General features: G+C 36.8%; 1 protein-coding gene across 6 annotated transcripts in view; it reads left to right on the top strand.

The window, feature by feature from the left end:
• The window catches only part of CEP128 (centrosomal protein 128), a 437,525-nt gene that overhangs the window by 198,650 nt on the left and 211,987 nt on the right, over nt 1-26,888 (top strand). For all 6 annotated transcript variants that reach the window (XR_009053322.1, XM_057733202.1, XM_057733203.1 and 3 more), the window contains one exon: nt 894-1,086. Coding sequence is in view for 5 of the 6 variants with exons in the window: in XM_057733202.1 (XP_057589185.1) it covers nt 894-1,086 (193 nt within the window). In the remaining variant the exon portion in view is untranslated. The remainder of the gene's footprint in view (nt 1-893; nt 1,087-26,888) is intronic.

The following is a 26,888-nucleotide window of genomic DNA, read 5'->3' as shown; positions in this document are numbered from 1 at the left end:
CACAGCTACTTTTAATATACTGGGGCATGTCCTAAGAAACTTCTAGACTTCTAGAGGCCTACAACATTCTTACTTATGGATTTGTACTATTCAGGGAAATTGTCCCTTAGCTTAACTTCATTTTCCCTTCTAGTTTATGGCTTTCTTTATTTTGCTTCTTATTGAGGTGAAGATTGTTTAGATTATTTAAAATTGACTGGAAATTGGATGGTAGCCTCGCTTGGGAAGATCCTAAGACCCAACTGAAATTCTGTTCTGTTGAATGTGGAAGAAAGATTTCTTTTCTCATCCCTGTTTTAAATATCTAAATATTAGAATTGGTAAGCTTAGAGTCCATGGAAAAGAGAGTTGCTTTGATTAAATTTCCTAGTTTTAAATGTGGACAAATGCTGACTTTATTTGCCTCATGCTGTATGGAATCTCTCTCTACCTGATTAGCTGGACCGTTGGTGATATGCACTTTTAGAAACAAAACTAGGAATTTTATCTTATTTTTTTAATCTCTAAAATAAAATTCCCATTCATAACAAGTTTCTAGGTATATTATGGGGTTTTTTGGATTTTCAAATGCTTGTGCTAGACTGCTTTATATGTCAAATTAGGGGGTTAATTGTATTACAACTCAAAGTTTGGTAGGTGAAACTTTTCTGTAGTATTACCTTTCCAAAGATGATAGAGTATACCAAATATTTTTTAAAAACCCAAGAAAATCATTTCTGCACCAGCTTCTAACTGATATAAACCATTATGCAAATTAAAACATTATGGGTTTAAAATTTTTCTTAAATTTGTTAGTTATTGTCTAAATTCAGATTATCATGACTTTCTCATGTTTTGGAATGCTACTGTCTCTAGATTTTTTTAAAAATTAGATATAAATGTCATATTTTTAGACTAAACTTCAATGGCTGTGTGAGGAACTGAAAGAGAGAGAAAACAGAGAGAAAAGTCTACGGCACCAGCTGATGTTGTGCAGACAGCAACTCAGGAATATGACTGAAAACAAGGAAGCTGAGCTTCAGTGTCTCTTTGAACAGATAGAAAGACAGGAGCAGCTTCTGGAAGAAATACATCGGGAGAAGAGAGGTGTGTTAACTGCTCTTCCTCTTTTATTTTTCTTTGTTTATATTTGTGGAATCTTATGATTGAGAAAAAAAATTATGTTTCTCTTGTCACTGGTTTGAACTACAGAATTTCCAAATTCCCCTCCTTTCCTTGTCTCTTGTCTCTTTATCTTCAGTTCTGGGTCTAGAAGAGAAAACTGTTTCTCCTTGAGAATTCCTCCTTCAGCTACTGTGTCCCTCCTGTGTACATAGATAGCATTTGTGTCTATTGGCCATTTGAAAGTGCTAATTTGCTAAGGCATATTTGTTCTTGTCTGGTAAAATGCCAAAATGTATATTTTACTTCAGTAAAATGCCCATTAATTCATTCAAAAAATATTTACTTTTTGTCTATTTTGTCTTAGGTACTATTACAGGGGCTAAGGATACACCGGTAAATAAAGCAGAAAAAATCCTAGTGTTGTTTAGCTTACATTATACTGAGTGAGGTGACAGAAAATAAATGTGGTAAATAAGTGAATTATGTAATATATAAGGTTATAAGCACAGTGTTGAAAGCAGTAGAATAAGGGAAGGTGTGTTTGTGAGAGCAGGGGACAGGGTTTAATATGTAGGCAATACTTAACTTTAAAAGTTAGACAAGAGTCTTGGAAAATTGCCTTTCTTTTTGGTTTTACTAGGGATGGATATAATGGGAAGAAGAAAAACATCATCATGTATGGGAATCCTATGTGTCTTTTATGTTGTGTTGGCCTTAGGCTTTTTTTCTTGCTGAACTTTATTAAGAACCAGAAAGAGGCGTCATAAAGTGTCCCACTAAGAGAAACCAAACATTAACATATAATTCTTTTTAAAGTAAACTTTTTTTTAAATTTTATTTATTTATTTATTGTTTTTTGGGGGGGTACACCAAGTTCAATCATCTGTTTTTATACACATATCCCCGTATTGCCTCCCTTCCTTGATTCCCCCTGCCTCGAGTCCCCCCCACCCTCCCCGCCCCAGTCCTCTAAGGCATCTTCCATCCTCGAGTTGGACTCCCTTTGTTATACAACAATTTCACACTGACTATCTGTTTTACAATAGGTATTATATATATGTCTGTGCTACTCTCTCGCTTCGTCTCAGCTTCCCCTTCACCCCCCGCCCCCTCCCAAACCTCAAGTTCTCCAGTCCATTCTCTGTATCTGCGTCCTTGTTCTTGTCACTGAGTTCATCAATACCATTTTTAGATTCTGTATATGTGAGTTAGCATACAATATTTGTCCTTCTCTTTCTGACTTACTTCACTCTGTATGACAGACTCTAGGTCTATCCACCTCATGACATATAGCTCCATCTCATCCCTTTTTATAGCTGAGTAATATTCCATTGTATATATATGCCACATCTTCTGTATCCATTCATTTGTTGATGGGCATTTCGGTTGCTTCCATGTCCTGGCTGTTGTAAATAGTGCTGCAATAAACGTTATGGTACAAGTTTCTTTTGGGATTATGGTTTTCTTTGGGTATATGCCCGGAAGTGGGATTACTGGATCATATGGTAGTTCTATTTGTAGTTTTTTAAGGAACCTACAAATTGTTTTCCATAGTGGCTGTACCAACTTACAACCCCACCAACAGTGCAGGAGAGTTCCCTTTTCTCCACACCCTCTCCAACATTTGTGGTTTCCAGATTTTGTGATGATGGCCATTCTGATCGGTGTGAGGTGATACCTCATTGTGGCTTTGACTTGCATTTCTCTGATGAGTAGTGATGTTGAGCATCTTTTCATGTGTGTGTTGGCCATCTGTATGTCTTCTTTGGAGAAATGTCTATTTAGGTCTTCCGCCCGTTTGTGGATTGGATTATTTGCTTTTTTGATATTAAGCTGCATGAGCTGCTTGTATATTTTGGAGGTTAATCCTTTGTCCGTTGTTTCATTGGCAACTATTTTTTCCCATTCTGAGGGTTTCCTTCTAGTCTTGTTTATGGTTTCTTTTGCTGTGCAAAAGCTTTTAAGTTTCATGAGGTCCCATTTGTTTATTCTTGATTTTATTTCCATGATTCTAGGAGGTGTGTCCAAAAGGATCTTGCTTTGATGGATGTCATAGAGTGTTCTGCCTATGTTTTCCTCTAGGAGTTTTATAGTGTCTGGCCTTACATGTAGGTCTTTAATCCATTTGGAGTTTATTTTTGTGTATGGTGTTAGGAAGTGTTCTAATTTCATTCTTTTCCATGTTGCTGTCCAATTTTCCCAGCACCACTTATTGAAGAGGCTGTCTTTTTTCCATTGTATACTCGTGCCTCCTTTGTCAAAGATAAGGTGCCCATATGTGTTTGGGCTTACCTCTGAGTTCTCTATTCTGTTCCATTGATCTTCCTTTCTATTTTTGTGCCAGTACCATACTGTCTTGATCACTATGGCCTTGTAGTATAGTTTGAAGTCAGGAAGCCTGATTCCACCAACTCCATGTTTCCTTCGCAAGATTGCTTTGGCTATTCGGGGTCTTTTGCGTTTCCATACAAATCGTAAGATTTCTTGCTCTAGTTCTGTGAAAAATGCCATTGGTAATTTGATGGGGATTGCATTGAATCTGTAAATTGCTTTGGGTAGTACAGTCATTTTCATGATGTTGATTCTTCCACTCCAGAAACATGGTATGTCTCTCCATCTGTTTGTGTCGTCTTTGATTTCTTTCATCAATGTCTTAAAGTTTTCTGCATACAGATCTTTTGCCTCCTTAGGCAGGTTTATTCCTAGGTATTTTATTCTTTTTGTTGCAATGGTGAATGGGAGAGTTTCCTTCATTTCTCTTTCTGCTCTTCCATTGTTCGTGTATAGGAATGCAAGAGATTTCTGTGCATTAATTTTGTATCCTGCTACTTTACTAAACTCATCAATGAGTGCTAGCAGTTTTCTGGTAGAGTCTTTAGGGTTTTCTATATATAATATCATGTCATCTGCAAAGAGTGACAATTTTACTTCTTTTCCAATTTGTATTCCTTTGATTTCTTTTTTCTTCTCTGATTGCTGTGGCTAAAACTTCCAAAACTATGTTGAATAATAATCGTGAGAGTGGACACCCTTGTCTTGTTCCTGTTCTTAGAGGGAATTCTTCCATTTTTTCCGCATTGAGAACGATGTTGGCTTTTGGTTTCTCATATATGGCTTTTATTATGTTGAGGGAATTTCCTTCTATGCCCATTTTCTGGAGAGCTTTTATCATAAATGGATGTTGAACTTTGTCAAAAGCTTTTTCTGCATCTATTGAGATGATCATATGGTTTTTATCCTTCAGTTTGTTGATATGATGTATCACGTTGATTGATTTGCGTATATTAAAGAATCCTTGCATCCCAGGGATAAACCCCACTTGATCATGGTGTATAATTTCTTTAATGTGCTGTTGCAGTCTGTTAGCTAGTATTTTGTTGAGGATTTTTGCATCTATATTCATCTGTGATATTGGTCTGTAATTTTCTTTTTTTGTGACGACTTTGCCTGGTTTTGGTATCAGGGTGATGGTGGCCTCGTAGAATGAGTTTGGGAGTGTTCCGCCTTCTGCAATATTTTGGAAGAGTTTGAGAAGGATAGGTGTTAGCTCTTCTTGAAATGTTTGATAGAATTCGCCCGTGAATCCATCTGGTCCTGGGCTTTTGTGTGCTGGGAGATTTTTAATCACTGCCTCAATTTCAGTGCTTGTGATTGGTCTGTTCATATTTTCTATTTCTTCCTGGTTCAGTCTTGGAAGATTGTATTTTTCTAAGAATGTATCCATTTCTTCCAGGTTATCCAATTTATTGGCATATAGTTGCTTGTAGTAGTCTCTCATGATGTTTTGTATTTCTGAGGTGTCCGTTGTTACTTCTCCTTTTTCATTTCTAATTCTGTTGATTTGCATCTTCTCCCTTTTTTTCTTGATGAGTCTGGCTAATGGTTTATCAATTTTGTTAATCTTCTCAAAGAACCAGCTTTTAGTTTTATTTATTTTTCTTATGGTTTCTTTCCTTTCTTTTTCATTTATTTCTGCTCTGATCTTTATGATTTCTTTCCTTCTGCTCACTTTGGGGTTTCTTTGTTCTTCTTTCTCTAGTTGTTTGAGGTGTAAGGTTAGGTTGTTTGTTCGATCATTTTCTTGTTTCTTAAGGTAGGACTGTATTGCTATCAACTTCCCTCTTAGAACTGCTTTTTCTGCATCCCATAGGTTTTGGGTTGTTGTATTTTCGTTTTCATTTGTTTCTAGATATTTTTTGATTTCCTCTTTGATTTCTTTAGTGATGTCTTGGTTGTTTAAGAGTGAATTGTTTAGCCTCCATGTGTTTGTATTTTTTGCAGTTTTTTTCCTGTAATTGATATCTAGTCTCATGGCGTTGTGGTCTGAGAAGATGCTTGATATGATTTCAATTTTCTTGAATTTGCTGAGGTTTGATTTGTGACCCAAGATGTGATCTATCCTGGAAAATGTTCCGTGTGCACTTGAAGGTGTAGTCTGTCGTTTTTGGATGGAGTGTCCTATAAATATCAATTAAGTAGAGATGGTCTAATGTGTCATTTAAAGCTTGTGTGTCTTTATTTATTTTCTGTTTGGATGATCTGTCCATTGAGGTAAGTGGGGTGTTCAAGTCTCCCACTATTATTGTGTTCCTGTCGATGTCTCCTTTTATAGCTGTTAGCATTTGCCTTATGTATTGAGGTGCTCCTATGTTGGGGGCATAGATACTTACCATTGTGATGTGTTCTTCTTGAATGGATCCCTTGATCATTATGTAGTGTCCTTCCTTGTCTCTTGTAATAGTCTTTACTTTCAAGTCTAATTTGTCTGATATGAGTATTGCTACTCCAGCTTTCTTTTGGCTTCCATTTGCATGGAATATGTTTTTCCATCCCTTTACTTTCAGTCTATATGTATCCCTTGGTCTGAAGTGGGTTTCTTGTAGGCAGCATCTAGAAGGGTCTTGTTTTTGTATCCATTCAGCCAGTCTGTGTCTTTTGGTGAGAGCATTTAATCCATTTACATTTAAGGTGATTATTGACATATGTCTTCCAATTCCCATTTTCTTAATTGTTTTGGGTTTGTATTTGTAGGTGTTTTCCTTTTCTTGTGTGTCCTACTTAGAGAAGTTCCTTTAGCACTTGTTGTAAGGCTGGTTTGGTGGTGCTGAATTCTCTTAACTTTTGCTTGTCTGGAAAGCTTTTGATTTCTCCCTCAAATCTGAATGAGATTCTTGCTGAGTAGAGGATTCTTGGCTGTAGGTTTCTCTCTTTCAGGACTTTCAGTATATCCTGCCATTCCCTTCTGGCCTGCAGAGTTTCTGTAGAAAGGTCAGCTGTTATCCTGATGGGTTTTCCCTTATATGTTGTTTGTTGCTTTTCTCTTGCTGCTTTTAATATTTTTTCTTTGTGTTGAATTGTTGTTAGTTTGATTAATATGTGTCTTGGTGTATTTCTCCTTGGGTTTATTCTGTATGGGACTCTCTGTGCTTCTTGGACTTAGTGAATTATTTCCTTTCCCATGTTGGGGAAGTTTTCCACTATAACCTCTTCAAATATTTTCTCAGACCCTTTCTTGTTTTCTTCTTCTTCTGGGATGCCTATAATTCGAATGTTGGTACGTTTAAGGTTATCACTGAGGTCTCTGAGACTGTCTTCTATTCTTTTTATTCTTTTTTCTTTTTCCTGCTCTGTGGCGTTTATTTCCCCCATTCTATCTTCCAACTCACTTATTCGTTCTTCTGCCTCAGTCATTCTGCTGGTTATAGCATCTAGAGTATTTTTAATTTCAGTGATTTTGTTATGCATTGCTGTTTGTTTTTCTGAGTTCTTATGAACTGTTTCTTGTACTTTCTCTATTTTGTTATCGAGATTTTGTATCATTTTTACTATCATTACTCTAAATTCTTTTTCAGGCATTTTTCCTATTTCCTCCTCATTTATTTGGTCTTGTGTGTTTTTTTCCTGCTCCCTTGCCTGCATGATGTTTCTTTGTTTCCTCATGGTTGTCCAAACTTTTGGGGTTGCTTGTCCTGGCGATAGAGGTGTTTATAGAAGATTGTCCCAGCCTCAGACTAATGTCCAAGTATTGGATTAAACAAATACTAAGTCTAGGAAACACATACATGTATAAGACACACAATTACTGAATCCGTTAGGACATAAGGCTCTGGAAAGACCTGACAGAACCCCAGTGTGCTATCAGATATTCAAAGAGAAACCCAACAGAAATTGACAACTGAAACAGAACAAATCAGAGACAAAAGCAAAAGGAAACAAACAACCAAATAACACCTTACACATACAAACATTAATCCAGGGAGATTTTGTAAGCTAGGATCAAATATAGAAAAGAGCTAGAGCACCACCAGACAGAATGGAGATTCTCAGAATGAAATTAGACAATTATACTAAGAACTAAGATAAAGACAAAAACCTAGTATTAAATACCAAGGTGGTGCGTCATCTGGGGAATAGAGCAAGGAGTCTGAGCAGATCGATAGTGTTGCTTATAAGTATGTTAAGATAAAATAAACTTAAACAGGCTGGAAGAAAGGGGAACGGAAGAGCGTAGTGTGGTTGGAAATATGCAAATAAAAAGAAAGGAACAGAAATGTATAAAAGATAGGAATGAAAGGAAAGTATGAGAGATATATTGTCCTTACTACCAAAAACTTAGCTAGATATAGAAGTATATAAAAAGGCAATAAAAATAAAAATAGAATAAAAATATCATTAAAAAAATTATGTTATAAAACTTGTAGATCCCTTAGGACTAAGATCGTAATTAAGAAAGGAAAAAAAAAAGAAAAAGAAAAAGAGGAAAAAAAAAAAATCCAGAACTGATCCCAGCATGGACCAGTTCAATAGGATTGATACTAATATTTTTGTTTCCTTAGACTCTCAGTTGTAAGTGTCCTTCTACTCGCCTTAGAGTTTTTTGCATTATTCTGTGAGCAGCAGAGTTTCCTTTATTGTTTGTCTGTAAGCGTTGGTGTGTGGGGAGGGAGAGGGTACAATAGTGGCTCCTTCCCCTGGTAGTGAGTGAGCAGTGGCGCACTGTTTCAGTTGGGCTTGGAGGTGCCTGTTGCAGAGGGATGCCGGTGCCTCAGGTGTAAACAGAAAGTCTTTAGAGTTGGGCTTCTCTTGGGTTTTTTTTTTTTTCTCGGCAGCCTCCCTGCTGCCAGCGTTCCAAGGAGTTTTTACATAGCCCTGCCTGAGTGCCTGAGGGTACTTGTTATCCCTGAGCGCCTTAGGTGGCCCACAGGGCATCTCTCCATTGCCTGTTGCAGGGGCACGGAAAGAGAGAGAGAGGCTATGCGTGCGGCTCCTCCCCCCCGCCCGTGAGCCTGCAGCCTGCAGCCGCCATCATGGCTGGGCAGAGCTCAGGGGCGGGCACTCCTCGCCGCGGACCTCTTCCCTCCTGTCCTCTCGGTCCGTCACCTTACTGGCAACAATGTTTCTCACCCTGAACCAGCTCTCCGGTTCCCACGCTCCCGCTCCCGGACCCTCTGTTCAGCTGTGGATCGCTGTCTTGGTCTGGGAACGCTGAGCTGCGCTGCGGACCCTCCGTGTGTTTCTCACTCCCTCCCGTCTGCCACAGCTCCGCCACTTCACCCTCTTTGAGCCGTTGTAGATGCCTCCATACCGGTTATGTCGGGCTCCTTGCGGTCCTTTCTGGTGTCCGAGGCCGTCTGCTGGTGTTCAGCTGGTTCTCTGTGGGAATTATTGCGTCCTTCAGTGCATTCCCAATGCATCTGTGGAGAGGGACGCATTCCACGTCCCTCTACTTCGCCGCCATCTTTTCTTCCCCCTTGATCTTTAAGTAATGTCCTTTCTTGTCTCTTGTAACATTTTTTATTTTAAAGTCTATTTTATCTGATATGAGTATTGCTACTCTAGCTTTCTTTTGATTTTCATTTGCATGGAATATCTTCTTCCATCCCCTCACTTTCAGCCTGTATGTGTCCCTAGGTCTGAAGTGGGTCTCTTGTAGACAGCATATATATGGGTCTTGTTTTTGTATCCATTCAGCCAGTCTGTGTCTTCTGGTTGGTGCATTTAGTCCATCACATTCAAGGTAATTATCAATATATATGTTCCTATTACCATTTTCTTAATTGTTTTGTTTTTGTTTTTGTAGGTCCTTTTCTTCTCTTATGTTTCCCTCTTAGAGAAGTTCCTTTAGCATTTGTTGTAGGACTGGTTTGGTGGTGCTGAATTATCTTAGCTGTTACTTGTCTGGAAAGCTTTTGATTTCTCCATCGAATCTGAATGAGATCCTTGCTGGGTAGAGCATTCTTGGTTGTAGGTTCTTCCCTTTCATCACTTGAAATATATCATGCCACTCCCTTCTGGCTTGCAGAGTTTCTGCTGAGAAATCAGCTGTTACCTTTATGGGAGTTCCCTTGTATGTTATTTGTTGTTTTTCTCTTGTTGCTTTTAATAACATTTCTCTGTCTTTAATTTGTGTCAACTTGACTACTATATGTCTTGGCGTGTTTCTCCTTGGATTTATCCTGCCTGGGACTCTCTGCACTTCCTGCACTTGGGTAGCTATTTCCTTTCCCATGTTAGGGAAGTTTTCAACTATAATCTCTTCCAGTATTTTCTTGGGTCCTTTCTCTCTCTCTTCTCCTTCTGGGACCCCTATAATGTGAATGTTGGCATGTTTAACATTGTCCCAGAGGTCTCTTAGGCTGTCTTCCATTCTTTTCATTCTTTTTTCTTTATTCTTTTCTGCATCAGTGATGATCACCATTCTGTCTTCCAGGTCACTTATTCGCCCTTCTGCCTCAGTTAATCTGCTATTGGTTCCTTCTAGTGTATTTTTCATTTCACTTATTGTGTTGCATATCTCTGTTTGTTTGCTCTTTAATTCTTCTAGGTCTTTGGTAAACTTTTTGATCTTTGCATCCAATCTTTTTTCAAAGTCCTGGATCATCTTCACCATCATTATTCTGAATTCTTTTTCTGGAAGGGTGCCTATCTCCTCTTCATTTAGTTGTTTTTCTGGGGCTTTATCCTGTCCCTTCATCTGGTAGAAAGTCCTCTCTTTTCCGTTTTCTCTATCTTTCTGTGGCTGTGGTTTTCAGTTCCACAAGATGAAATACTGCTGATATTGCTTGATACTGCTATCTGCTCTCTTGTGGAGGAAGCTATCTAGGAGCCTCCTGTGTGCTTCCTGATTGGAGGACTGATGGTGGGTAGGGCTGGGTGGGTGGAGCTCAGTAAGACTTTAATCCGATTTGGTGGGCAGATTTGGTGGGTGGAGCTCAGTAAAACTTTAATCTGCTTGTCTGCTAATGGGTGGGGCTGTGTTCACACCTTGTTGATTGTTTGACCTGAGGCCACCTAGTGCTGGAGCCCACAGGCTCTTTGGTGCGGCTAATGGCGGACTCTGGGAGGGCTCACACCAAAAAGCACTTCCCAAAACCCCTGCTGCCAGTGCCCCTGCCTCCTCCGTGAGCCACAGCTGCCCCCCCACCTCTGCAGGCAACACCAGCAGGTAGGTCTGGTTCAGTCTCCTATGGGGTCACTGCTCCTTCCCCCTGGGTCCTGGTGAGCACATTTTTTTGTGTGCCCTCCAAGAGCAGAGTCTCTGTTTCCATAAGTCCTGTGGAGGTTCTGCAATCAAATCCCGCTGGCTTTCAGAGTCTGATTCTCTGAGGATTCCTCCTCCTGTTGCTGGACTCCCAGGTTGGCAAGCCTGATGTGGGGCTCAGAACTCTCACTTTAGTGGGTGAACTTCTGCAGCATAACTGTTCTCCAGTTTGTGAGTCACCCACCCAGCATTTATGGGATTTGATTTTAACGCGATTGTGTCCCTCCTAACGTCTCATTGTGGCTTCTCCTTTGTCTCTGGATGTGGGGTGTCTTTTTTGGTGAGTTCCAGTGTCTTTCTGTCAATGATTGTTCAGTAGTTAGTTGTAATTCTGGTGCTCTTGCAAGAGGGAATGAGCGCAGGTCCTCTTACTCTGCCATCTTAATCCTATCTCCCAGTAAAAGTATTTAAACCATTTATATTTTTCTTCATTTTGTGACAATATTTTCTTTTTTTTTTTTTTTTTTGGCACACGGGCTTAGTTGCTCCGTGGCATGTGGGATCTTCCTGGAGCAGGGATCGAACCTGTGTCTCCTGCGTTGGCAGGCGGATTCTTAACCACTGCGCCACCTAGGAAGCCCTGTGACAATATTTTCTAAGAGCGTCCTGATTCATTGAAAGCACACTATAACATTATTAGTAGTAATTCTCGTCTCCTTTTGTACTATGATTTGAGTTAGCTCTCTGATATAACATATGAAAAAGATTTTAAGTACTGGATACCAAAAAATAAACAATGTAAAAAACTTTACTTATATCTAAAGTAGTTTGGTCCTTAATGGTAGAATGAATATAACTTTTAGAGTATTATTTTTTATTTTCTACTGATCATAGACAAGGTTAAGCATGATTATAATTGTTGAGTAGAAGGATCCAGGAATGGGAGAGGTTGCACAGGTGAAAGAGAGGTTAATTTTTACAGCAGGATCCCAGAAGATATGAGAGTGAATGGGGTCAAAAATAAAGGTAGAGAAATGAATCTTGAAAAGAAGAAAGACAAGAGTTAGGCATTTCTTCTTCCACTACTATTTGAGAACTTTGAATACACTACTATTTTTGGTAGTTTTGGTTGTTACAATAATTTTTGTAATGGTTTCCTTATTATGACTGTTAGCTCCTCAACACTTCTGATTGGATTTTATCAAGCTTTGCCTTGTATTATTATATGTTCAATACCTGTTTAGAGAAAAGGATGCAAGGAATGAGCGATAGCTACTGAATTTGCCATGTTAGACTTTTGAAGACCTGTGAATTTTAAGCCTGAACATTTGTCATGACTTTTTTTTTTTTTTTTTTTCCAAAATATCCAAAGGATAGCACTTTTCATTGGATGGGTACTCAAGGAATAGAGTCAGCTTAGTGATGAAACTGGTATACTATGCATTCCTTATTCTGGCCTTATAGATGGCTCCAAGGATGAGTATTTTTACTATATGATAGAGGCATTACTCAGTATTTTTCAGTTTTCTAAAATTGCTCTTCTGTTCAAGGCATTGACTCTAAAAAGCATTCTGCATTTCCACAGGTTCTCATCTACCTGGTTTGTCTCTACCAGTAGTGATCTCAAACTTTTTAAGGGTTTTCCTTTGGTTTCCTAGTGTTCTGAGAAACTCCTTTCATCTGTATTCTCTGTTTTTCCTTGCTCTTCTTTTGAATCTTTGTACCACTTATGCTGTGGTGATGGCAGAACAGAGAATGATTTCTTTTTTTTTTTTTTAATTTTTTTTGGGGATACACCAAGTTCAATCATCTGTTTTTTGTTTTTTTTTTTTTTTAATTTTTTTTTGGGGGTACACCAAGTTCAATCATCTGTTTTTACACACATATCCCCGTATTCCCTCCCTTCCTTGACTCCCCCCTCCTCGAGTCCCCCCCATCCTCCCCCTCCCAGTCCTCTAAGGCATCTTCCATCCTCGAGTTGGACTCCCTTTGTTATACAACAACTTCCCACTGGCTATCTATTTTACAGTTGGTAGTATATATATGTCTGTGCTGCTCTCTCGCTTCGTCTCAGCTTCCCCTTCACCCCCCACCCCCTCCCAAACCTCGAGTTCTCCAGTCCATTCTCTGCACCTGCGTCCTTGTTCTTGTCACTGAGTTCATCAGTACCATTTTTAGATTCCATATATGTGAGTTAGCATACAATATTTGTCTTTCTCTTTCTGACTTACTTCACTCTGTATGACAGACTCTAGGTCTCTCCACCTCATTACATATAGCTCCATCTCATCCCTTTTTATAGCTGAGTAATATTCCATTGTATATATATGCCACCAGAGAATGATTTCTTAGAATTCATTTGTGGGACAGAAACAAGGGAGGGACTTGTGAACCAAAGGCGTTTTTCCTAACATCTTTACTAGTTTAGGGAAAGATGGGGTTGCATCATTTATGTTTTGTGTGTACATTATTTAGTTTTTGGTTTAGTTTTCCTACTACTTGTGATTCATCTATTACTTATACCCCACATTGTTTCAAGCAGTTTTTTGGTTTGTCTTATTGAAAGAATAGTTGACAATCATGCAACTTGTATAAATGTTAGTCATTGTCTAGTCTAACAGCAAGGAAAGCGAATTTTTCTGTTGCCTATTGGAGTATAATTAAACATTCTAAATTGAGTTAAAGGATAATCTCTAAGTGTAATATAATTTATTTGGATTCTGGTTAATTTAAAAAAAATCTGTTTAGTGCTTTATTTTACATTTCACCAGTCTGTTCAAAAGTTCAATTATCTTGAACATTAGAGATAATGAAAGATTATTTTAATTGATTGAGGAAATTATTTAAACTCATTAAACTATTATTTTGCTTAATGTGAAATTATATCTTCCCTCAGGTATTTTCAGGCTTTCTTCGTAATTATTTTCAAAAACCAACTGAAAAATAGTGGGTTTTTTAAAAATTATGTCCACTATTTGAGTCAAATCAGAATTTTGTTTTAATCTTCTGTTTATATAATCTGCTTATATATGTTTCATTGCAATAATTTTATTTCTCATGTGTTTAGTGTTACGATTTAAAATCCAACCTGGCCAGTAGGTGAACAGGGATTGAAATTAAACTCCATTGGTTAAATGTTCCTAGGACCAGCATTGGATAAGCTAATGATATGCCTGGAGGTCCTGATAAGTAGATCTGTGCAGGTGTCAATTTTGATTGAATTATATAATCAGCATTCACATTGTTAGTGAGTAAATTGACAATAGAAAGCTATGGCTAATTATTCTTTAATTAGCTATAAATATCTCCACCCACCTGCCCATGTGGATAATGGGCCTGATGCCTATACTACTTCTATTGGCTGAACTTAATTTTGGAGACAAACATTTTCAATATTTTAAGTAATGTAGTCAGTTAGCAACAGTGAAGTATTAATTGAATGGAAAATTCAAATATTTAAAGTTTATGTTTTTCCTGTCCTAAATTATTGAATGTATTCATGTATTCTGGAATATATTCTGGAAAATCCAGAAATATTAAACATAGTATACAAGCGAATTCTTAGATTTTCTTCTTTGATCCTTTTATAGATTATTTATATTATTTTCTGCTGTTTCATAGGACAGCAAAGCTGGTCTACTTAAATTTGAATCATGAGCATATTCAGGGAGAAAAATAAGATTGCATGTGCTAAAAAGGATTTGATGTGAGTTTTTAGATTAGTAATTAGCTTTTATTAAATTCAAAGCATATCTTTGCTATGTTTGAGTTCTTTTAAGCTAATGCTTCTTTTCTGTTTTGTTCTATACATATTAGTTATCAGTTGTGGTAGGTAGAATAATGCCAGCTTACCTCCCCCAAAGATGTCTACATCCGAATCCCCAGAAACTTTTAATATGTTAAATTATATGCCAAAAAGAGACTTAGTAGCTGCGTTCAGATAAAGGTTTAGAGGAAAAGAAATTGTCCTGGATTATCTATTTAGGCCCAGTGTAATCATAAGCATTCTTAAAAGTGAAAGAGGATGCAGAAAGGGGAGTCAGAATGATTCGATGTGAGACAGACTCAATGTACCATTCGTTGATAGCCTTGAAGATGGAGGAAGATGGCCAAAGCCAAGGAATATGGGTGATCTCTAAGAAGCTGGAAAAGGTGAGGGAATTGATTCTTCCCTGGAACCTCTGGAAAGGAATGCAGCCTTTACAGACACCATGATTTTAGCCCAGTGAAACCCGTATAGAACTTCTAACATACAGAATTGTAACATCATAAATTTGCATTGTTCTAAGGCAGAAAATTTGTGGTGATTTGTTACAGCATACATAGCAAACTAATACATCAATAAAATCATAAAATTAAAGATTTGTAATAGTTTCTCTGCCTCTTGGTTTTCAGTTCTGTTTATGTCAAGTAATTCTCCAGCCTGCTTGAACCTCTTTGGGTACATGTGCCCATCTCTGGACATTTGTCAGAAAGTTAAAAATATATGTATATTACTTTCAGTCTACTAAAATTAACTTTGAAAGGCACTGAGACTGTTCTCAAAATGTGTGAAATGTGGTATTTTCAAAATGAATATAATTTCATTATATTCACCCATATAACACTTATTGCTGTGTGCCAGATACTGTTTAAGTGCTTTAAGCAATTTATTATTTCAGTTATTCCTAAATAGGTACCATCATCCAGCTTTCAAAAAAATAAAAACAGTCATGGTTATTTTTCTTGGAAGAAATTCTACAAGGTAACTAGATACACATTATGACTTTTATGGTCTCTTAGGCACTTTTGCCTTCATGGGTCCCTTCCTCCAAAGAAAATTAAATTTTTGACTACATTAGTGTGAAGGTGACTATAATTCAGGCTAGATTTATTATTATATATTCATCATTATATTCATTTTTCTTCTGGCTTTATAATCAATTAATCAATTTCATTGGCTGTACACACTGTGCCTACTGTGCTTAGTGGAAAAAAATAGGCTGGATGTAAGAGGGTAGGCTGTAGGAGTGTAGGCTGTGCTCTGCGGTCCTATGGGGGCTCTAACTGTGTGCAGTAGGTGGTGAGGGAGACGCTGATGATGAGTTTCCTTAGAAAGTTACGTATGGGAAACCTAAGTCTGGGTAGGCATGGACCAGGCAAGGGATGATGGCAGAGTTGCCCCAGCAAAGGGAACCATGTATGTGAAGGACTGTAGTGGGAAAGTGGTTGGCTAGAACATAATGAGATAAGGAAATTGAAGTGCAGACACAAAGATTGTGGTTGACCTAAGGTTATACACCTATGAGATTTAAAAAAATTATTTCTGTCCCTACAGTGAACTCAATTTTCAGATGACTGGTACACCTTTGGTAGATATTAAGCTTCAATTTATGGCTGCATTCTTAACTAAGCATTTGAAATTTGATTATTCTTTACTGTTGGTTAAGTTGGAATCCAGAATGCTTTAGATACCAGGTGTGGTTGCTGAGAATAAACATGGATGCCATGAAATTTAAAATGGAAATATTTTAAAATAGTGGATGGCAACATATTGTGTATAAAACTTATATTGCCTTATAGCAATGAAATTTTAACTTGAAACCCCAAGGAAAGTTTTTGTAATTTATTAATTTAAAAGCTTTTCTGAGAGCGTTTAAACTGTGTGCTTACACTTATGATTTGAGAGAAAGATTGCTTTCTCCTACTTTGTTGTCCCCTGCAACTAGTGACTTTACCAATTTTTTTTTGGTGATTTCTCACGTATCTACTCCTCCCTCTGCATTTAGACTACTGTGTCTTATTTAGCTCCTTATTACTTCATATCTTCTAAGGTTACTAAAGCTTCTTTTTTGCGAGATCTTCCGTACCTCTAGTTGCTGCCTACTACTTGACTGGTCTTTACCTCTGAGCCTGCCAGAGCCCCCAAGACAGATGACTTTCCCAAGCAGGCTCACTCCTGTGGGTGTGTTCAAGTTCATACCATTCCCTGGGCCCCAGCTATCCTCCATCCATTTCTCTGCTATTTAATAAGGCATTTAGTAAGGGTGACATCTTTTAGGAATAACTTTGAATATGCTCAGATTACTACAAAAAAGGAAATCATTTTCAAACTATGATTTTGTTATTTTTTATAATAAATTACTTGCAACACACCCCATAATTGACCTCTACCCGTTAGTGTTTCATTGGAGAAAACACACATGTGCACACACACAACTGCTGTTCTATTCAGTTCTGCCAGATGAATCTTCATTAAACACAGCTTTGAGCCCATGACTCCTCAGCTCAGAAACCTCCTGTGGCTTTCTCACTGTTGAACAATTAATGTTCAAACTCTTACAGGCACCTTATTATTTTTTTCCCTCTCTTTCCTTGTTATCACCCTTGCTAGGAACATTTTTCCTTTTACCACCCTATTACTCTTAAAACTTCTGGATATTTCATATTTGCCGTTTACTGCCTTTTCTCTGATTATCTGCATGTATGTCTTCTTATGTTAAGTTTTATCTCTTGTATTATATACCCTTGTTTTTCCATTGCATCTGGCACCATATTTAAACAGCAAATAAACGTACTTACTGAATGTTTGGGTAGGTAGACAGGTGGGTGGATGGGTGGATAGACAGATAGATAAATGGATAGCACAGATTTAGCATCCTGCTCCTTTATCCCTTTTATTATGGTGTCTTCATCAGAAGCTATATCTCCTTCTCATATCTACGCTAGACACTTAGGTCTGTTCTACCAATCAAAAGGAAATCAAACATCAATGTTGATTTATTCTTATTTCTGCTTGTTCAAGACACAGGAATAAACATGAAGTAATAGATAACTGGAATTATCCCGCCAAATTATTCTGATGATGTCCTGTATTAAATGAGCTGTTTTCCCTGTATCTTTTGAAAGTAGGATAATTGACAATAAGAAAATCTTTCACCTGTTTATCTTTCCAGAGTCAAGTCCTTTAAGTTCTCCCTAAGGTATTTGGAAAGACTTTGATACATTCTCTTTCCTAGATGAATAGTTCATCACATCAACCGTGAGAGATTACAGACTTGCTTTATTTTCAATTAAAACTATTGACTTTGTACTCTAGTATTTAAAATTCATTTCTTAATCATGTCACACTTTGAAAAGATTCCTCACCACAGTCCCCTACAGGTGATGTTAGATCTTTCTGTTCAACTGTTCAGCCTCATTGTCTTTGAGATGACCTTAGGGGAATAAAGGAAGCTAACATTTCTTGAGGGCTTGCTAATAATATTCAGGGTTTTATATGTATCTTATTTCGTACTAAAAACAACCACTGAGGTTATTAATCACATTGTATAGTAAGGCAGCTGAGTCTAGGAAGCAGTGGGCATAGGTTGTTTCTCACAAGATGGGACAGTGAATTACAGATGGGAGAGGACTTTGTGAAACTGAAGCTTGTGTTCCTACTATCATATCACGTGTCAAAATGAATCAGCACTTCGCAATCAACTTCAGTGGGCCTTGCAAATTGGAAACAACCTGTTCTTTCTCACTTTTTGGGGGATCTATTCCCTGAAGTTGTAAAGAGATCAAATTTTTATTAAGAATGTTAGGAAGAAAATTTCTCTGTCGAAATATCTGTCTTTTTTGGCTGCCGTAACGACTAAACCACTAAAAATGCTTTTGTAGAAAAAAATGGTAAGTTATGCTGTTTGGACTTTACCTCCCTTGTTGTGATAGCTCTAATATTTCCGGGATTTTCTTTCATGTCATTTTAGCATGTGATCGTCTATAATTTCTAGAGTAGCTCGTAGAAACAGCAAGCCTCAGGTCCGTTTAATGAAGTTAATTCTAATCGGGTATAGAACCTTTCTCTCCCATAAATAGGGAACTAAGTTCAGACCTTTTCTAAATGTATGCCTCCACCAGGAGCATGTTATCTGCTTCCAAATCAGTCACCCTAGACCATACCTTTCTGTTGTACTTTTAAAATTCAGAGTGATTAAAGAACACTACAGTTTTGGGGACAATCAGTTAATTTTCATGTCATCCTACTAAAATCCCATGCAACAACTATTTCCAAGAACTATTCTATCTGACTAACATATACTTTTATGGTCATGAGAAATTCGGCTCTCTTCAAAGCTTTCAGAGTTCACTGGGGTCAGGAGAGTTGTATATCCAATTTATGATTCACAGTTTCTTCCTTCTTTCCCCCCTTAACATGGTCATAGCTGCCCCCGGAACCTCAGCTGCGTCTGGCGGTGTCATCCACAGCTGCTCTCAGGTTAACATCTCCCTCTAACCTTCTTCTGTTCTGACTTTAGTGACTCAACACACCTTAACATAGAAGAACTTTCATCTTGGGAAGAGAGATATAAACTGCAGCAGAAGGATTTAGCTAAGATGTAAAAATATTTTGAAACTCTGAGGTTACTAGAAACTAAAAGGTCTATGGCTGTTGGAAGGAGTTTTTTCTTCAAAGATCTTCAGAAGGGGAGATATCTATGTAGTATGATTTAGCGGCAATGAATTGGTAATAATTATGAACAACAGAGGAGTTAGTTTCTTATTCTTTCTTTAACTGAAATTGTGAACTCTCATTTAAACAAGGAACTAACCTTGCTTTCCGGGCACTTTGTGGCGATGGCTGTTTAATGTGAACACTTCACAGAGGTATGTTTCTAGGTAACACGATCTCTTGTTCTTCCATATCAGTGAGGCCTCCGATCGGTTCACTTTAATATTTGTATCTTTGTTCATGGTGAGGTTAAAATGTTTTTTAGGGACAGCACAGGCAAGAGGAAATGGCTGCTGCGTGTAATACATCTTCAGACATATTCTCTAAACACGTAAATTCTCATAATATTTCACTAAATATGCTTATCATAATGATGTTCAGTAAGGGAGGAGAGGAAAGGCAAATGCAATTTCAAGCTGTTTTCAAGCAAACATTCTTCATGTAAAAGTTGTTCTCAAAAAATAAACTGTTAAAAGAGGAAAAATATAGCTAATTAATGTGTGGTTACATTCCAGTTAGAAATCAATGTGAAAACGCTGGCCTACTGTAGTCATACTGTTCTTCAGTGTTGACATCTGCATATATGTTTATACTAATTTTCTACTTAAATCTAAAAATTATCACTTTTTTTTTGCTCTTCTCTCAATCCAGGCAGAGAAATTATCTATCAGTTTGTAAGAGAGAATAAAAAAGCTTTGATTTAAATACATTAGGAATGCAAATTAAGAATTTGAGGTAATTCCCTGTAGGTCCACTGGTTAGGACTACACGCTTCCACTGCAGGGGGCATGGGTTAGATCCCTGGTCAGGGAACCAAGATCCTGCATGCAGCGTGGCATGACCAAAAAAAAAAAAGAAATTAAGTAAAATAAAATAAAGAAGAATTTGGAATGTCTTTCTGCCCTTTAGATTTGAATTCAATACTGACACTTTCTACACAGAAATGTGTACTTGTTCCTCTTTTCCTCTTCCTTTTGAAATCTGTGGAGCAAATATTTAAAATGTACTTTCTGGAAGAGAGTTGCTTTAGGATTTGCTTTCTCTGACATCTGGAACGAACTGGGATGAATGTCCATACTCCCTCCTGAGACTAATGCTTGCAAACCTTTTTTATTGATTGACTGTTTTTAAACTTTACTGTAAATTGATCTTCATTCCATGTTAAACTAATGTACCTTGCTACTTAACTTCTTTACAATCCTCTCTCCCCAGGTCAAATTGTAACCTTGTTTTTGTGTAAGTCCTGGTGTAGGGCTGGTGTTAGACAAGTCATAAATGTTGTTGGACCTCAGATGTACGTCTCCATGTAAACCAATCTGAACTCTTTAACAATGATTTTGTATTGGTCTTTCAATTTCCATGCCTCCATAACCATGTCCAGGTGACTAAGCATCTCATTACTTTTCCACAGCTCTAGCTCCATCTAAATTTCTAGTTTATTTTTTATTTGCAGGTTTTTTTTTGCAGTCTTTCTTTAGTGCAGTTTTTCTCTATGAGCACCTTGAAATGTCTCCCTCATTTTACATTTCTAGTTCTCAAATATTTTATTCATCTTTCAACATCTGTCCTAAAGTCCATTTTATAAGAAATTGGTATGTAGTAATTAACTGTGTTCACTTTCCCCCTTGCCTTGAAATATCCATCTACTCTTTTTTTAATTTAATTTCTTATTTAAAACATTTTTTTAAAGAAATATCCATTTATTCTTATTACCACCTAGACAGAAGCATTAGATGAGATTCATTGCTGTATAATACATATTTGGCTGTATAATTTACTTTGTGTCTCCTTCAATTCAATTTGTGCTAACGCAAGTACTGTCCTTGCTTAGGCAGGTCATAGGAGAACCAACATTGACTTATTTTCAGTGACTACACTACCTGTATGTTCGAAGTGTGTGTTGTTTCATTGGGTTCCATATATGAAAGAGACATAGTCTTTTAAATTGAAAATTCTAGTTCAGATAAGGATTTATAGAAGAGTTTGCATATATGCTGTGAAAGGGATTATGTGGTTGCGGGTGTATGCTTCACAAAAGGGAAGAGTTATTGATGGGGTGGCTCTGGTTCGTTTTAGAATTCTTTTTTTTTCACATAGGTTTGGTGCTTCAGAAGAAGCAGCCACTGATGGGGTCGTTTCTTCTGTCTTCTGTTACTGTGAATTGCTGTCAATTGCCCTGAGGGAATATAAATTGTAAATCATGGTAAAACTCATAAAGAGAAATTTTTGTCATTTTATTATTAGGAAGTTTCCCTGTTAGTCAGATGTTATTAGCACATGTTGCTTTGGCTAAGTCAGACTCATCATAGCTGTCATGGTAATGGGAGATAGGAGATGTCTGTTGGTTTCTAAGATACAAGGAAATGAAGGAAGTGCCTATGCTTTGGGGTATTTGGAGATTGGGAAAGAAAAGGGGAGAAGTGCTGATGTCCTACAAAAAAGATCTTACAGGGGTTTTTATTTTTCTGTATGGTACCTTATACAGCTTCTTCTCTTTTCTTACTCTGGTTGAAGGAACAGAATAAATGAATGGTTAGAGTATTTATTGAGGAAGAGTCATTTGGGGAGGAAAGTAATTTTTTTTAATATCTTAATTTGCCTCATTTGTAATTTCTAAAGATTTGCAAATGTAGATGAAAAATACCAATGTCTTACTATTCCATGTAAGTTAATTAATTGGAATTAATACCATTTAGGATTTCTAGGTTTTTTTAATGCTGCATATTTTCTCCAAAAGTTTTTTCTTTTAGACTTTAATTTTGATTGTGAATTACAGTATCCTCTGATCGATGTGAACTGGTACTAAATTCTAGCGTATTATGACTCTTGGAATTATAGAACTCTTCCTGCTTGTATATTCAATTTTCTTCAATTGTGGGTTATTCCTATTGGTGAGGAGTCAAAAAAGAGGGAATAGATAATAGATTCTGTGTTCTAGAATAGATAATAGAAATAAAGTAGTAAGTTTTTTGTAGTAAAAGGCCCTGGGAAAATAAGAATGAGCTAGAATATACCTGAACTTAACAATTGAATTCCAGTGGTTGATAGAGAAAAAAAAATCAAACAAATAAAACACCTTGGTTGTATAATGGGGGTAGGTGGAGGTAGAAGTTGACAACAGGCACCTTGGTTTTTCTTGTTCTTTACAGCAGCGTATACTAGCTACACAATAAATACTTTTTGAGGAAAGTAATGAGTGAATGGACAAAGGAGCAAGCAAGTAGAAGTCCAGAGTAAATAATCAGAAAGTATTAATTGCATGGGGAACTATCCTGAAAAAAAATTAAGCCTCTTATTGTATTTTTTGTAACAGCAAAGTAAAACAAACTTATGAGCATTTTAGTATCTGATGGTTTGTGGATAGCAGTAGTTAAGTCCTCACTGTTATCAGCCCCCAAAGCATTAAAATTTCATTTGATATCTTTTTTTTATTATGTCTTATTGTTTTTGTGAAAATAAAATGATTTAAAAGTTTTTTTTTTTAAGATTAATTCTGGACCTTTAACTTTTCTTTTTCCATGGAGTCTTGAATTTCACAAATGTAAATTGGTCTTCCTTGGTTTTGTTGGTTTGTTTTGGGAACCTGTCATCAGTGGTTAGAGTTGATGATGAAAGTATTAATTTATTTTAAATTATTCCAAATTGAATGTTTTTATAATGGGTGTATGTTGATGAATTATTAATTATTATTAGTTAAATAATAATGAACTGTTTGAGGTCCAAGATAATTTTATTCAGCGTCTTAAGTGGCTTTTATCATATAACACACAACAAATGTGAGAAGGGTAAATGGATGGCTGGCTGGCTGGAGGTTATTCGACTTTGCAAAGGTAGAAGTAGACTACAAGTCCAGTAGTACCAAATGAACAAAAGTGTTAGTAAGTAACAATGCTTTTGATTTGTGAACATATGGTTCCTGGGTCTTAGAGGTTATGAGAAGATATAATCGAATATTTGATATCAACAACACACCACAGTGCCAATCAAACACCCAGTTTCCATAAAGCTTGCTTGGCTTGTTATGCTGTACAGTTATTGAGTGATGGTAACTGTTTCTGTTTTGATTGTTCTGTTTCTACAAGCTGACTTCAGCACCTTTGGGTTCTGTTTTATGATGGGTGATTGGGTTCCATTCTCTGTAAGTTACTATTTGGTAAAACTTCCCAGAACACTAAGATTTCAGCAATAGCTTCCAGTTAGCTCTTCATCTCTTCTCAAGTGACCTGGCAATCTTGCCCTTCTCTGTGAAGTGGGCTTTGTATGGTCTCCCATTGCCTCAGCCAATTAAGACCTTAAAATTGGGCTTTGAGGAACCCTGCTCATGCTTCCAGGAACATAATAGCGCCACTTTTCATTGAAGGAGATGAGAAGTGTTTAAGTTTGGCCAATGAACAAAGCAAGGATAAAAACAAGTGCTAAAATCACAATTAGCCCTGAATATTTTAATGCAGAAAGGGTATCAGTTTTTGGACACTATTCCACCATTATGCTAGATTTCCCTCCATAATTTATGGTTCACAGTTTTTCACTTCTTATAGAGATAATTAAGTTATGTAGTAAGGCATTTTGTAAAGGGTACTACACCCTTATTTTTGAGGCAAATAGCTTTGCCACTCTAGATGTAAGCATGGATTAAAATAGTCCTGTTGCCTCAAGCCTGAATAAGATTCTAGAATGTCAGTTCTTCAAAGGATCTTTCTTTGATTTGAGTGGGAGAGATGAGCAGGTTTGACACCGAGGTATGACATTTTTATGGATTTCATACATATTATAATCATTGTTAGCAAATAATGAATGCCTTAATTTCTACCTATGGTGGCTTGACTTGTTCCTCTTTTAATGATTCCAACATTTTGTATTGAGTAGTACCTACCTTTTGCTCACCATATTATTCTAGATTAGCAGTATCCTTTCTAATGGTTAAAAGGAATAAAGAGTGACCTCTCTGGCAAATGATGGAAAGGGTTTTCTCCCCGCCTCTCTCTGCTTATTTCTCAATTGGGAGTCAGGTCAGAATGGCAAGGATGGTATTCCTGCTTAGTGACAAAGTATTATTTGTAAGTTGGAAAAAATTTTTTGAAGAAGTTATTTGCTTATATATAGGAATTCTGTTTTATAGCTATTAAATGCTTCAAGTAAGTTATTTTTTTCTTGGACTGAAAATGGCAAAATGGTACTATTGACACACTATATATGTGTGTGTGTGTGTGTTACATTTATGTGTGTGTATGTATATTTATACACCGAAGAACAGAGATGCTTTTGTATAATCTTATGTTGACTGCACTCTTAAAATGGAGTCTCTGAATATTTGGCTCTGGAATCACCCCAGTGTTCAGGAACCAGCATAGTTCAGGGGCACTGTGAATATTTTGAATTGGACAGTTCCCTGTGATACAGGATGCTCCCACCCACTGAAGGACATTTGGTTATCCCAGCCTCCAGCACTGTCCATTCTCTGAAAGAAGAAAAATGCCTCCACACATTTCTTTTAGAGCACGATGCCTTTCACACAGCACTAGAAATTTTTTTTGCGCTTACTTGTTTTCTTGTTTATATCCTTTCAGAAAACTATGAATCACATGAGAGCATAGACCTTGTCTTAAATATATTGATATTCCATGACTTATCACAGTATGTGACCCATAAGCATTTAATTTAATGCATGTTTATTCATCAGATGAAATATAATACCAACTTTAACTTCACCTAATTATTTGAATAGCATTTTTGTCAATTATTAAGCAATATTGTGAAATAATTTATCCAGAGATATCATAAACTTATTTATTTATCCACTTATTTATTTATTCCTCTATTCATGTATTTATATCCTGGCTTATAAAACAGATTTACACAGAGTTGATTTAATTAAAAATATGCAGCATCAGAGAGTAATGCTGCCCCAAAGGAGACACAAGTATGAGCTACGTATATTATTTAAGTCACATTAAGAAAGGTAAAAAGACAACGTGAAGGTAATTTTAATAATGTATTTTATATGGCCCATTATATTCTAAATATGATCATTTCAACACCTAATCAATTTAAAAAATTACCAAGTTATTTTACATTCTTTTTTTATGGAGCTTTCAAAACCTGCCCTGTATTTTACCCACACAGCACATCTCAGCCCCAGCCAGCCATGTTTCAGATGCTCGGTAGCCGCATGTGGTTCCTGGCAATGTATGTGACAGTGCAGCCTTAGAAGACCTTCTGTATTGACTGTTGTTTCATCTCATCATTCCTTTGACGAGAGATTCGTCTATAGTAGTAGGATTCCTAGGATTGTTGAGAACTCTTTAGGAAGTCCAAGGGGAAGAATGTAAACAGAAGCTCATATACACTTATGTTAATTCTATTTATGAAAGAATTTTTACATGTGAAAAATGATGTAAGGCATCTTACAGTAAGACTATACCAAAATACCAAAATACGTGAAGAAAAATTAAAGATGTATAGAAATAATTTACATAGGTTAGCTTCCTTGAGTTTTCCAATTTTCTCTACCTCTGTTTCAAAACAGATGGTAGAGAATAACACAATTATTTATGTAGGTGGGCTGTAGAGAAAGATGACTTTATGAAATTGGAAGGACATTTCAAGGCAGTTTATTTGCCTTCTTTACCTAGATTTTTCTGTGTTGTATAGATTGCAGTAAAGAATTTGGATATTTATTAAATAGAGAGTTCATTCTTTGGAGTACACAGGTCATATTGTCTTTGGTTTAGAGTGTAGAGCTTAGTAAATATTTTGCTCAGGTCAAGGTTATTTTCCATTCAGACTACAGAGTCTAAATTGCTTAGGCTCTGTTTCGACTGCCTAGACCAAGTTGTTTGGCTCCAGCTTTTTATTTTTCAAAAGTTAGCACCTTCTAATGAATTTGGAAGGGTTTTTATTAGCTACACGGGAAGTAAGTGAAAAGGGACCTAATGTTTTCTGAATATCTACCACATGCCAAGTTCTGTGTTAGACATGTTACATAATTTCTCAGATAATCTTTCATTTGAGATAGGTATTTTGGTTCCTGATTTATTACCAAGGAAATTGAAACTCACGGAGGTTAAGTGACAAGCCTTTGGATCTGTGGATAATGTAAAAGAGATTCCTTTGTAAAATGTGGCTTGACTGGGAGTGTAGGAAATTACTGCCTCTTTATTCTGTCACATTCAACTGTGACCCATACCTGTCATTCACCACTCAGCAGCCTGGAGTAATTATTTTATAACATAAATTACACCATCTTATTACCCTGCCTCAACCCTTCAATAATTTATGTACTTAGGGGAAAAAAAACCCAAGTTCTTTACCATGATTTGCAGTATGCCTCCCAATTTGGCTTCTGCCTACTCTCCAGCTTCGTCCATTTCCCCTCTCAACATGAGCCTTAAGTTCTAGACACATTTTATAGTGACTTTATTTTATTTTATTTTATTTATTTTATTTTATTTTATTTTATTTTATTTTATTTTATTTTATTTTATTTTATTTTATTTTTTTGCCTTTTGGTACCTGGATTGCCATAATTGCATCCTAAACTGTTTTTCCCAACTTCATTTTCTTACTTCTCTGTTTCATCTGCTAATGTTGCCAAGTGGTAATAAACACGAATTGGGTTGACTTCGTAGCTCCATATCCCTCTTTGTTCTAAAGGATCCTATTTCTTGACTCGAATGGACAGCTATATAGCCAGCCTGCGCTGGCCTGGTAGCTTGTTCCCCCTCACCGCAGGGATTGTTTCAAGAGATCCAGTCTAGTCCATTCTGAGTCCTTCCTTGATTGAAAATTTCAAACTCGAAACAAGAGAACCTCTTTTTATGCTTCGGA

The sequence above is a fragment of the Hippopotamus amphibius genome, chromosome 4, assembly GCF_030028045.1.
Source record: "Hippopotamus amphibius kiboko isolate mHipAmp2 chromosome 4, mHipAmp2.hap2, whole genome shotgun sequence".
In the NCBI taxonomy this organism is placed as follows: Eukaryota; Metazoa; Chordata; class Mammalia; order Artiodactyla; family Hippopotamidae; genus Hippopotamus; species Hippopotamus amphibius.
This window is presented reverse-complemented; position numbering and strand designations above follow the sequence as displayed.